Below are 13176 nucleotides of genomic sequence, written 5' to 3'. Positions count from 1 at the left end.
AAGAAGAGAGATAGATAGAGAGGAGAGAGAAGATGGAGATAGAGAGAGAGAGATAGATATAAGAGATAGAGATGATATAGATATATATGATGAAATGATTAATTATAGATATATAGGATAGATGGAGTATATGATATATTAGATAGATATAGGGAGAGAGGTAGATATATATAGTATACATAGATAGTATATAGTATATATATGAAAAATAGAAATATAATATGATATATATGTATAAGTGTATATATATAGATATATATATGATATATAATATATAATATAACATATATATATAGGTGTGTGGTATAATATATATATATATATATAATATAATATCCAAAATATATATATATATATATATAATAGGTATTCGTGTATATAATCTATATATATTAATAGAAATAGAGATAATATATAGATTATATAGTATATATAGATGTATATATATGTATAATAGTATAATTAGAGAGAGAGAAGAGAGAGAGAGAGAGAGAGAAGAGAGTGGATATAGGAGATGAGAGAGAGAGAGATAAGAGAGAGAGGGAGAAGATATAAGATATATAGAGATAGAGATAATGAGAAGAGAGAAAGAGAGTGTATAATGTTAGTAGATATATATATATAATAAGAAGTAATATGTATATAAAATAGATAGAAATATATAGATGAATATATATAATATCTAGAAATATATAATATATTAATATATAGATGGGTGATATATATATCATATGATATGAGATAGTTATTGTATAGATATATATATACATATAATATATAGATATAATAGATGATATAATATATATAATATATACAACACACATATATAGATATACATATATATATATATATAGATATATATATAGATATATATATATATGATATATATATATATATATATATGTGTGTGTGTATGTATATATATATATATATCCCCATATATATAATATATGATAGAATATAGAATAATGTGAAGATATATATATATATGTGTAATATATATGTGTATATATATATAGATATAGGATATATATATACACACATATATTATATATATATATATATATATATATGGTGTGTATATATATAGGATATATATATCAAATAATATATATATATATATATAATATGGTGTATATATACACACACATATATATATATATATATATATATATATAGATATATGTGTGTATATATACACACACATATATATATATATATATATGTATCTATATGTATGTGTATATATATGTGTGTATATATACACACATATATATATATATATATATATATATATATATATTATATATATATGTATATGTATATGTATATATAGATATATATGTATATGTATCTATATATATGATAGATATATCTATATATATTATATGCTATATATATATATATATGTATATATATATATATATATATATATATGTATATGTATATATATATTATACACACATATATATATATATATATATGTGTATATATTGTGTATATATATATATACATACGCACGCACTGGTTATTCAATAATTATTATTTAGTCTGGCTTTGTAGAGGTTCATATTTTATATGGTCATTATAAAAGGCCAATGATTGCAGTCGTGTTATCCGTCTTAATTCACGTTTGTTGTGTCCAGGTTGTTCTTTGTGGGCTCTCGTGAGGGTCACCTCCCAGACGCTCTGTCCATGATCCACATACAGAGGTTCACTCCGATCCCTGCTCTCATCTTCAATGTACGAAAATGGATCAATTCCTTGAAGCTTCAACTTAACCCTTATGTGTCACTAGGGACTTTTTTGGCTTTTTAATTTTTCTAGCATTTTGGTTGCGTTAATGCTTAGGTAACATATTTTGGGCAATGATGTAAGTTTATTCTTTTTTTGGAAACCTCACTTCAACCTTTAAGCTCCTATATTATATTATAATTATATATTATAAGTCTTTTATAAACAGTTTAGCCAAAATATAAACACTTGGACACCATGGAAACGCATTAAATCCAGAATTATTGATCCCACGGCCATTACACCATAAAAGCATGTATTCTGTTGTATCAGCCTTCAAAATTGTAATTTGTGTTATTTTCCACCAGGTTGAGCCATTTTCTCGTGTTTGCCCTTTTGGACAAATTCATGCTATTTTCCTGGTTTCCAGTACGGGCATCGCTGCTGTTGTGCTTGATGCATCAACATCAGTGTTGTTGCTAATCATTGACAGATCTGAGACTATACAGTTTCATAATGCAATTAAGGGGTTAAAATTCTGAAAATTATTTAGTATTTGGAATTGATGATCAGGACTGATGCTGGTTAAAAGATTAAAATCCTAATAAACTAATAATATTAATAATTCTATGGCAGTTTTTTGACACAGACATTATTGTCCTCTAAAGACATCTTTTTTTAAACGGATGCCCAAAGGTTTGTGTTATTTAACTGTAACATGAAGCCTTCTCATTTATTAATCTCCTTCATTGTATTAGCTCATTTATTTACCTTTTTTTTATGTTTGTGTTAATGAAAACTAAAACTATCTGGCAGCTGTTTTCCTGCTAATAAATATTTCCTTTCATTATTTACAACACTTATCCACCTCATACATATATTGATCATTTAGGAGGTAAATATAATGGAACCTACATTCATTGACATTGTTTTTACTCAATGTTTTCTTTCTTCCTCTGTCCAGTGTGTCATGTCACTGATCTACCTGACAGTGGAGGATGTCTTCCAACTCATCAACTACTACAGCTTCAGCTACTGGTTTTTCATGGGTCTGTCCATCGCAGGCCAGATCTACCTCCGCTGGAAAGAGCCCGACAGACCCCGACCTCTCAAAGTAAGACCCCTGTGTAAATCCTGTGCCTCCCTCCATTCATTCGTCCATTCTCTTCCACCCATCTGGCTCTGGGTCATAGTAGAAGCAGCAGAGTAGCCTCGTTCTGTGGAGAATGGGAATTTAAACGTGATCAAGAGTTTCTTTCTTGCATATTTGTGACTTTAATCTCAGAGAATTTCAGATTTCTTTCCTCGCTAATTTCTCACTTCATAATCTCATTAAATATATTCAAGTTTTTTTATCGTAAATGCACCACTTTTATCTCAAAGAATATCCAGAGGTACATCCTAGTCTCTTAAATTGCATACACGGCTCCCTCACTTGCTTTTTTTTTGTGAGGAGAGGAAACGAGGAAATGTGGTTTTTACAGAAGTGAGACGTCCTTTCCTGTGAAGCGTCAAGTGAAGCGTCAAGTGAAGCGTCATGTGAAGCGTCATGTGAAGCGTCATGTGAAGCGTCAAGTGAAGCGCCATGTGAAGCGCCATGTGAAGCGTCAAGTGAAGCGTCATGTGAAGCGTCATGTGAAGCGTCATGTGAAGCGTCATGTGAAGCGTCAAGTGAAGCGTCATGTGAAGCGTCATGTGAAGCGTCATGTGAAGCGTCATGTGAAGCGTCATGTGAAGCAGTTTCTGCTGTCGGTGATCACAGCTGATCAGACACTGTGCTGATACTAATACAGATACACTGCCATCACTGCCAGAGCAGCAGCAGCAGCAGCAGCAGCAGCCTGGTACCTAACAAACACCTGCACATGAATAACAACGTTTAAAGGATTACTGTGTCCTGCTTAGAGGCACAGAAACCTTTTCTACGGACAGAATGCATTTATATTAGTTATGCATTATTTGCATCAATATTTATTGATATTCTGATTGTAAATGTATTATGTAATAACCCAGAATATTTTATTAGGCTAAATGTTTCAGGGAGAAAACGTAATTTAGATCAAACCTGACGCTCGTGAATGATCAGCCTGAACGGACATGACATAAATAAAAATATAAAAAGTGTTTATTGCTGAAACTCTCCTACTAGTTCTGAAATTAAATTGTATCTATAATAAAAGCCAATGGGTGAAATAACCGATCATTAAGAGAAAAAACGTTTAACAAATGAAGAAAAAATGGTTTGTTCTCCGTTTTGTTGTTTAGATTTACAATTAACAGATATTTACTAGATGGTAAATCAGAAAACAAACGCAATATAACACTTTAGAGTGATGCACTTGAGTTTGATCTGTTATCTGTCTTCACTGCGGTATGAAACACCAGTGATGTTGAGATGCATCAGAGCAGTCCGATCAGCTGCGACGTCCAAGCAATAACTGATATTCAATAAGGGGGCGAGTCGGCTGTAAAAGACTTCCACCAAGGCTGCTCTCGTGTATCCTCTATCCTCGCTCATCGCTCCTCCGAGCAGAAATAAGAGCTTTGGGACAGTCTTCAAGAACGACTTCCTGTTCAAGTGAGGAGCCAGGAAATATCAAATAAGAGACTTGTTTTTCCTTGTAAATGTCCGATTGACTCTGAGTTCTTTCTCTGAATATTACCCCCCTCCTCCAGCTCCGTAATAACAAATGTTTCACTTACAATGACCTTAACATGCCGTCATATTGAAGTATAACAATACAAAGTGTGTCATGTGTTTGTAGCTCACAGTCTCCCTCCTGATTTCTCTCTACAGCTGTCTTTAGTGTACCCGGTGGTGTTCTGTATGTGTACTGTTTTCCTGGTGGCAGTTCCTCTCTATAGCGACACCGTCAACTCCCTGATTGGCATTGGCATTGCCCTGTCAGGGGTCCCTGTCTACTTCCTGGGCATCTACCAACCAGAGTCCAAACGGCCGCCTATCATCACCAAGCTACTGCGTGAGTGTACCACACAGCCAGCACCCTAAACCATCAGGCACACTTTGTCATTTCAACTGCATCGTTCCTCACCCTCTCACATGTTGTCTCTTCTTTCTGCAGGGTTTCTGACTTACTGCACCCAGCACACCTGCTACTGTGTACTGACAGAGATGGACAAAAGTGAATAGCGTCCGATACACTTCAAAACTTGATCCAGCAGTCTCTGCATCCTCACCAGGGTTCTTCTGTGGGGAAAAAAAGGATTTTATTGTACTGTTCACCATGTTGAAGCCCTCAGACTCCACTGACTTGTTTATGACAGTGAAAGTGCTGCCACAGATGCTCACGTTCACATGCAGATGTTCCTGGAATTCAAGGATATTCAAAGACTCCAACCGTAATGAAACACAGTACTGTTGTACTGCATATTGTGGATATATCGCCTGAGAATTAAAAGACAAATTGTCTGTTAAATTCACTTCCTGACTGAAAAAAAGGGAAGAAAATGTATTTTGTCTGCTGCTACGCGAAGACTTTGAGTCATCATCCTCCATTGCCTTTATGTACTTTTGGTGCCAATGTCTGGCAGGTTTGTATTTTGCAGTAAAACTGAAATAAAACATGGGGGATGTTCCATGTGGTGGCTGAGGTGGTTTAACTGTCTCCTGAATCCACTCTGTGGCCTTAACCGTTCTTTATGTTTGCTTTAAACTGTGTGGCACCAAATACATTTCTTTATCTTTACAGTGCTCAATGTGCTGTACACAGAATTAGTCAAAATAGTCATTTTGGTTTCCATTAAAGTGCTTTTAAAGGGAAAGTTCACCTGTCAAATTAAAAATACATATTTGTTCTCTTACCTGTCGTGCTATTTATCAATGTAGGTTGTTTTGGTGTGAGTTGCAGAGTGATGGAGATTTCAGCCGTAGAGATGTCTTCCTTCTCTCCAATATAATGAAACCAAATGGCACTCTCTTTCCTTTCTTTATTTCCACCGTATCACCCTCCAATGAGTGAGCAGGAGCCTCTCGTCCAGGAGGATTGATACTGGTGTCACTTGTCCTCTAAATCAGGCTTTCTGTTTCTAAAACGGCATCATAACAGAGGGGGAAACTGTACAACAGGAGGCCCAGATGCTGTACATCTGTGGACACTGGAGAATTAAGGCCAGTGAATTTACCCTTCATACATTTCTATATTAATGTTTTGCAATAAGTGGAGAATTTATTTGTGCAATGGTCGCACATCTATACAATTATTATCTCATTTATAAACATGCCACGAGACCGTCATTCAAAATCTAGTTTTAAGAGCTTTATTATAAGTATTGTTATGTCGCGCTCACATGCTGGATATTCCTAATAAAGTTGTATTGAGTTAGATCGCGAGACTAATACATGGAGGACGGTTGGACTCACGAGCACTCTGAGGGAACATGTTCTAACGGAGGATTCCACGGTTGCTATGTTTGGTCTCCAGGTGCACAAGTTTAAATTAAACAAAAACAAACTTTCTGACAGCCAGAAAAACGGAATATTTCTACTTTCACTCGACGATTTATCTGAAAAGAAAACATCAACCTGCGACTTTTAGCATCTGGACCTCTACGGACACTGTCAACCTGACTTTCTTCGTGGAAGACGTGAGATTTGTACACTTTTTAAACCCTTGTTGTTTTCTATGTATTTTACATTGCATTGAGACTTTCCAAACCTCCTCAAAAATCACCGATATAATTGCAATATTTCAATTTTCCGCGTAAATGAATCAAATATGACTGAAGTTTGACTGTTGTGACTAAATACTGACCGTCCGTTTCATCTGTTGACAAGTTAGCATGCAAGTTAGCATCCTAGGCAAATAAAATATAATATAAACCATACACTGACTAAGTGATACAAGCAGTGACAATAATATTTCATCCTTATTATTTGAATATGCTCATAATTCACAAATGTTCTCTATATATTGTATAGTACGGTTTTCATGTATAAGTATTTTACACAAAACGTTTGAGAAATATAAAAATGTCATTGTGCCCCGAACAATACACACGGTGAGCAGCAGAGAGGTGATTATTAAGATACAGTCATACAGTCAAGATAGAAAGTCATTATGGTATAACACCTCATGGTGTGTTAACATGATGTGATGATGTGAGCAGTAGTCTGAAGGCTGTCTTTGTTTTTACCTTCAGATGGACGAGCACTACACGCTGACACCTGTCCTCTTTCCCAACCGCGGCCAGCCCAGCAGCCCACGGAGGACCCTGGCACCAGACTCCCACCCAGCTGCACCTGACCATGTCTCCTTCTCTTGTTCCCCCTTTAGGACCTTCTACAGCTTTCCCCCTAGTTCCCACTACGGCTCCCTAACGGGACCTGACCCTGAGCCGAAGTGGATGAAGAACTTTAGGCTTCTGATGAACGATAGGAACCAGTTTGGCGGCAGGTGGACCAACACAGGCGCTGAACCTGCATATAAGTCTGACCCTGGATCCCACCATGGCATCCCACCTGGCTCTGACGCAGGATCCCACCATGGCTCCCCACCTGGCTTGGACCCTGGATCCCACCATGGCATCCCACCTGGCTCTGATGCTGGATCCCACCATGGCTCCCCACCTGGCTTGGACCCTGGATCCCACCATGGCATCCCACCTGGCTCTGACGCTGGATCCCACCCTGGCTCCCCACCTGGCTCCCCACCTGGCTTGGACCCTGGATCCCACCATGGCATCCCACCTGGCTCTGACGCTGGATTCCACCATGGCTCGCCACCTGGCTCACCACCTGGTTGCTTCACTTGGAACCCCCCCAAGACTCCCTCTTCCTCCTCTTCCAGCTCTTCCTCTCGCTCTTCTTCTAATCTCTTCTGCAGAATAGCCCCAAGGTCAGAAGAGGAACACTGGACTTGTGTGCTGTCAGATGTTCCAACCAGGATCACCCTAAGAAGGCGGTAGATGGCGAAATCCACTTACCAACCTGAAGTACCCAGTGAGCCTTTAGAAGTGCGCCCCCCTCACAGACCTGTGGCACCCAGTGAGCCTTTAGAAGTGCGCCCCCCTTACAGACCTGTGGCACCCAGTGAGCCTCGGCCGTTGTGGACCTGAGCCGAAGTGGGTGAAGAACATGAAGCTCTTGAGGAAGAACAGAAACCAGTTTGGCAGCAGGTGGAGCAAGAGAGGCGCTGAACCCACAGGTAAGTCTGCAGGTGAGTCTGCAGGTGAGTCTGCAAGTAAGCGCTTTCGTTCTTAAGCTTAATTTTTAATTCATTTTCTTTGTAATTGAATTGCTTTAACTATATTTGTTTCCATTTGATTTATTTTGAATTTCTTGGAATTATTTACATGTATTTGAATTGAATGTGTTTGAATTGTTTTGACTCAACCTAACTTTATTTGTTTGAATTGTATTAATTGATATGAATTGACTTGCTTTTAATTAATATATAAGAACTGATTGATATTAAACTGTATTAGATGAAAGGACTATGCTCTGATGAGAATTGTGTTAACAAGGTATTACCAAAGGTAAACCCCATTACAGGGGTCCAAGGGGAGGGGGGGGGGGAGCTATTGCATTAGAAATAGATGGAGTTGCATGAGAGGAGAAGAAAGAAGACGAGGAGGGAAGAGCCAGACGAGGAAGCGGAAATATGAGAAGAGCGCAGAGAAGAAATGTGACGAGACGATAAAGCCGAGAAGACGAGAGACGAGACGAGAAGAAGTGAAGACAGTTACCACAACTCCCCAATTATACTGTGTTTTGAATAAAAAGTCAAAACTACAGGAAATGTCTCAGTTTGGTTTCTAATGTTTATGTTTGTATTTGTTGGAAAATCATAATGTATGTTCATATTGTTTTACATTATGCTTTGTACAGAGCACACATCTTAAACAACTCCAACGGTGCAAACCATTTCACACATTTCCAAATGCATCACTTCATGATGGGTCAATGATGACCCTAAAAAAGATTATTTCTCTATTATTCACTCCTGAGCTGTCAGGTCTGCGTCCCATGAAAGCCCCCCCCCCCCCTGAGTGAAATGTCCTTAACTGAACTGAGAGCCGTTGATATAACGCTTCAACATTCAGCAGTGAAATCAGCAACTTTCCTATCTGCTGTTTGTGTGACGACTTTTGACAGAAATCCAAACTGATTAAAAAGATTTAATTGCTCTTAAATAAACATAAAACAACAACAGCAAACCCAACAACACCGTTTAACTTCTCATGTGAGGGTCAGGTCTGCTTTGTAACCTTATTGTTTTGAAAAAAGACGACAAAATCTCGTCTCACAAATCTGAAAATAGGGTTCCATTAGAAATCAAATCATAGTATAAAATCAAATATACAATATGTGATACAATAAATAACATACACAAATGTGCACAAACATTATAGTATTGTGGAATTATGTTTGCAACTCCACATGATCATGTTAATAAAGTTTTATATGGGCTTAAATAATCTTTGTTGTATATATGCTGGGAGCCAAAATCCACCTTTAATCAAATGTATCTGATTTAACGAAAGTTATCAGTGAACAGTGTTCATACACATTTTACATTTCCATTCCACACTTCTCCAGACTCATGTTTCCACTTCTCAGGAGAATTTAAGAGCATATCTGAGTACAGATAACCATATATAATATATAAAGATAATGTTTTATTATGTAAATAAATGCTTTTAAATCCAAATGTTAACATCTAAGTTATATTCTGACTATGTATGCTACTAGGTTGGCCTGTAGCCGCTAATACCAATCAGTCAACACTAAATGGTGTATTGTGGTGTAGCCGAGGGGACATCATTACATTATTTATTAAAATAATAACAGAAATGAACGCCACACACGGCCAGTTCAACATGATTCATTCGAAGATGTAAACATTTGAAACTGTGTTGCTCTAAGTCACAAAAGAGCTCCACTCTGTTAACTTAAGCTGATCAACTCAATTCCCTCTAATTTGGCTTTGAGCCGTAAACTGTATTGCAGACAAAGCCAGTAGTTCTGAAGCACTGAGGTCAGAGGTGGAGATATTACACCACCCATGAAGTGCCTCACTTCAGCTACAGTCACTGCAGAAGGAGCCACTTTGACTACAACTGCTACGACTGTTGCAGCTGCAAATACTTCACATTCCTACTAGCAATGGATGTACACAACGCTAACAACTAAACCAGTCCGTGTAACTCACTCACTGATAGGGCTGCAAGTGACCATTTTATTATCCATTAAACTGAACATTATTTCACCCATTATTTAAAAAATGTGTATTTTAGAAAACAGAACAGGGGCAAGAGTCTGGAAACACAAAGATGTTTCCAGACTCTTTTCTTTTTTACACTTATCCAGACCTGGAAATCATGCAGTCAGTGTTGGAAGGTAACTAAGTACATGTACTCAAGTACTGTACTGAAGTGCAATTTTGAAGTACTTTTGTTACTAGTTACTTTGCAGATTTAGATGATCAATATAAAACATAAATCAACTAATAAATGATGATGTCACAGATTAAGCTACCCAGCAGTACATAAAGTACCTTTACCTGCTGCAACATTAAAGTGATGAACACATTAATATAGTATAGATATATATAGATAGTTATAATCCAATAATATAAAAATATATTATTCTGAAACGGTCGGCTCTGCATGATGAGTACTTTTACTTTTGGTCATTTAAGTATATTTTGATACTAATACTTTAGCACTTTTTTACTTCAGTAAGTTTGGAGTGCAGGACCTTTACCTGTAATAGAGCATTTTTACACTCTGATATTAATACTTTAATACTTAAGTAAAAGATCTGAGTAAAAATCAAATAGCATACTTGTCCACACTAGGAAGCCTGAGCTATGTTAAGACTATAATAGCTGCAGTGAACATATGAAGGGTTTCTCTCCACACAGACTGCTGTAGATACAGAGGAGAGCTTCAGCTGCTTTCTTCCAGGAACAAAAAGAAAGTCACCTGCAGACACTTGACATTTAATGAAGCGTCAAAATATCACGTCAGCAATAATGAACCCTTGTTTGTTTCCCTGCGTTACGACCATCAGTCAGTTTTAGTGTTGTGTTGTGTTGGAGTTGAGCATTGGGACGAGGCTTTACTCTTGTGCGCCTGTTTCTCCAGTCAGGCCGTAGCTGCTGCCTGCATGGTCTGAATCTTCAGCGTGGTCACCGTGGTAACCTGTGTGCCGTCAGTCACTTAATGATGGCAGTATCTGCTGGTAAAGCTCCGTCATGTTGATTTCCTGGAAGGCTGCGCTCAGCTCTGCTAACGACTCGTAGCTCTTCTCAACAAAACCCTGGAGCCTGCAGAGGAACACAGAGAGAAGAGAGACGAGGATTACTGCTGGGATCCAACACTGAAGTCCTGCCCTTATTCCTTTGACTCCACATCAGTCAGATGTCAGGGATCCATACCCATGTCCACAAGAGGGAGACGAAGGGCTTTCAATGAGAACCTTCATCATCCTCTCTTTGCATTTCTTGCCTGAAGAATCCACATCCACCTTCACCGTCTTTAAAAGGCGACAAAACTCCTGCAGACACATGATGACAGTCAGAAAACACTCTGAAGGAAAACCTTTACAAAGAAAACATACAACATTCATTCACATGTCGCCAAGTCGTCTGATATAAAATACAGAGCAGAGGCTAAAGGTCGCAGTACGCTGCAAACCTGATGGAGACATTTCAGCAAGAGCCCAAAACAACATGTGTTTAAACTCAAGTGACAGCTGCTGCCTTCAGGTGGCCGTAGGACTTCAGTTCTCCTTTCTAGAGCAGAAGAGGAGGTCAGGTGCCGTTATTATAGAGTGAGAGGGAGGAGGCTGGGGTGGATGCAAAGTCAACAAAGCATCTGATTTTAAGAGCAGAGCGTGCTGTTCATTTCAATGCTGGTTTCTACAAGGGGAGACACTTCAGGGGAACAGGGTTCAAATGTAACTAGCAGACACCACTATGAAACGTCCACAGTGGTAATTACTTTAAAAACAAAAAACTTTTTGCCATGTTTTTAGAAATACAATGTATAAATCAGGCTTTGAATGATATATGAACAAAGCCGTCTGAAAAGCTTTCTGAAAGTGTACGTTCAAATATGCAAATAACCCATTATCTAGTGCTAACTGTTGGTACATTTAGGATAAATTGACAGACAAAGTTAGTAAAATAAACAACTAAATGTGGTTTTGAGATGTTTTCTTTGCAATCGTCCAAAAGAAGACAAAACTCTCAAAATTGACCTGTGAATGAAAAAATTATGTTTTTGCCTATCGTGCATATTTAATCAATCTTTAAAGTCATCATACATACACACAGTTTGTGCCCTGCATGTTCTGTCTGTAAGACTTTGTGTGATGGCGTGTTGAACACGTGGGTACCTTGATGTTGGGTCTGGCTCCCTGCAGAATAACCAGTATACTCCGTCCCAGTAATATCGTCCCATTGAGCTGAAGCTGCTGGCTCCAGCGCCGCAGCAGACTGATGTAACGATTTCGAGATCGGATGTGGTCCAACTGACAGCACTGCCGTCCACTGCTCCTCTTCTTCTCTCTCTTTCACCTCCTCCTCAGCACCTCTGCCCTTCTCTGTCACCTGCACACACTGCTGATTGTAACACAGATCCAATGATTATTGGAGGAGCATTCCTTCAATGTAAAAATGTTGTTGCTCATTAGACCGTTTGTTTACCTGCAGCCCCTCCACGAGCTGATGCACCATTGGTTCTGGAGGTAAAGCTGCAGCCTGATCCAGCAGCTTCTGTCTGATGTTGTGACACTGAGTCCTAGAAAGACCAGTGGAAGAGACGGAGATGGCGGGGGGACAGGAAGGGTAGCGGGGGTGCAGGTGGAACAACACAAAACTGCATCATAACAGAGGGGGAATTAAGAGACACTGGAGAATTAAGGTCAGTGAATTCACCCTTCATACATTTCTATATTAACTGCCTGACAGACAACACACCTCTAGTGGAGAACAAAGTGAACTGCACTCTACGGACAGCAGCGTTTCAGTCAAAACCTTTTCATCAATGTTTTACTTTTGTGTATGAATGTCCTCATCTCGTTATGGCTTTTTAGGCCGTGTTACAGACAACAGCATTAGATGGGGGAAAACTCAGCCCCCTCATTCATTTGAATTAGGGAGTGGTGGAAAGTAACTAAGTACGTTTATTCAAATACTAGTACAATTTTGAGGTACTTTTACTAAGTATTAAGTATATTTTCTACTACTTTGTACATCGCAGCGTTTGAGATGCAAATATGTTTTGTTTTTATACTCCACTGCATTTATTTGATAACTGAAGTTTATAGTTACTTTGTAGATTCAGATTAATAATACAAAAATATAATCAACTAATATATTATGATTTAAAACACACAAGCCGCAGCAGATAAAGTCTCTTATATATTATAGCATCAGCAATTGTAATCCAATAATATAGCCTGATGTTCTGAAA

The 13176-nt window shown here is 38.0% G+C and overlaps 2 protein-coding genes across 2 annotated transcripts in view; one reads left to right on the top strand and one right to left on the bottom strand.

Moving 5' to 3' along the window:
• The window catches only part of slc7a6 (solute carrier family 7 member 6), a 14102-nt gene extending 8552 nt beyond the window's left edge, over positions 1–5550 (top strand). Inside the window, exons 7-10 of the mRNA XM_029462110.1 lie at positions 1647–1743; positions 2699–2848; positions 4532–4715; positions 4818–5550. Coding sequence (XP_029317970.1) covers positions 1647–1743; positions 2699–2848; positions 4532–4715; positions 4818–4885 — 499 coding nt within the window. The 3' untranslated portion in view covers positions 4886–5550. The remainder of the gene's footprint in view (positions 1–1646; positions 1744–2698; positions 2849–4531; positions 4716–4817) is intronic.
• A 5131-nt stretch (positions 5551–10681) lies between these two features.
• LOC115029006 (RWD domain-containing protein 3-like) lies at positions 10682–12649 on the bottom strand. The gene is given in 6 exon segments (XM_029463009.1): positions 10682–11024; positions 11136–11254; positions 12098–12235; positions 12237–12323; positions 12408–12579; positions 12639–12649. Coding segments are annotated over 6 exon segments (642 nt in total). The 3' UTR covers positions 10682–10909.
• Between the last annotated feature and the right edge of the window lie 527 nt (positions 12650–13176).

Source organism: Cottoperca gobio, chromosome 3 (assembly GCF_900634415.1).
Source record: "Cottoperca gobio chromosome 3, fCotGob3.1, whole genome shotgun sequence".
In the NCBI taxonomy this organism is placed as follows: Eukaryota; Metazoa; Chordata; class Actinopteri; order Perciformes; family Bovichtidae; genus Cottoperca; species Cottoperca gobio.
The sequence above is the reverse complement of the archived record's forward strand: the minus strand, read 5'-3'. Positions and strand labels throughout refer to the sequence as shown.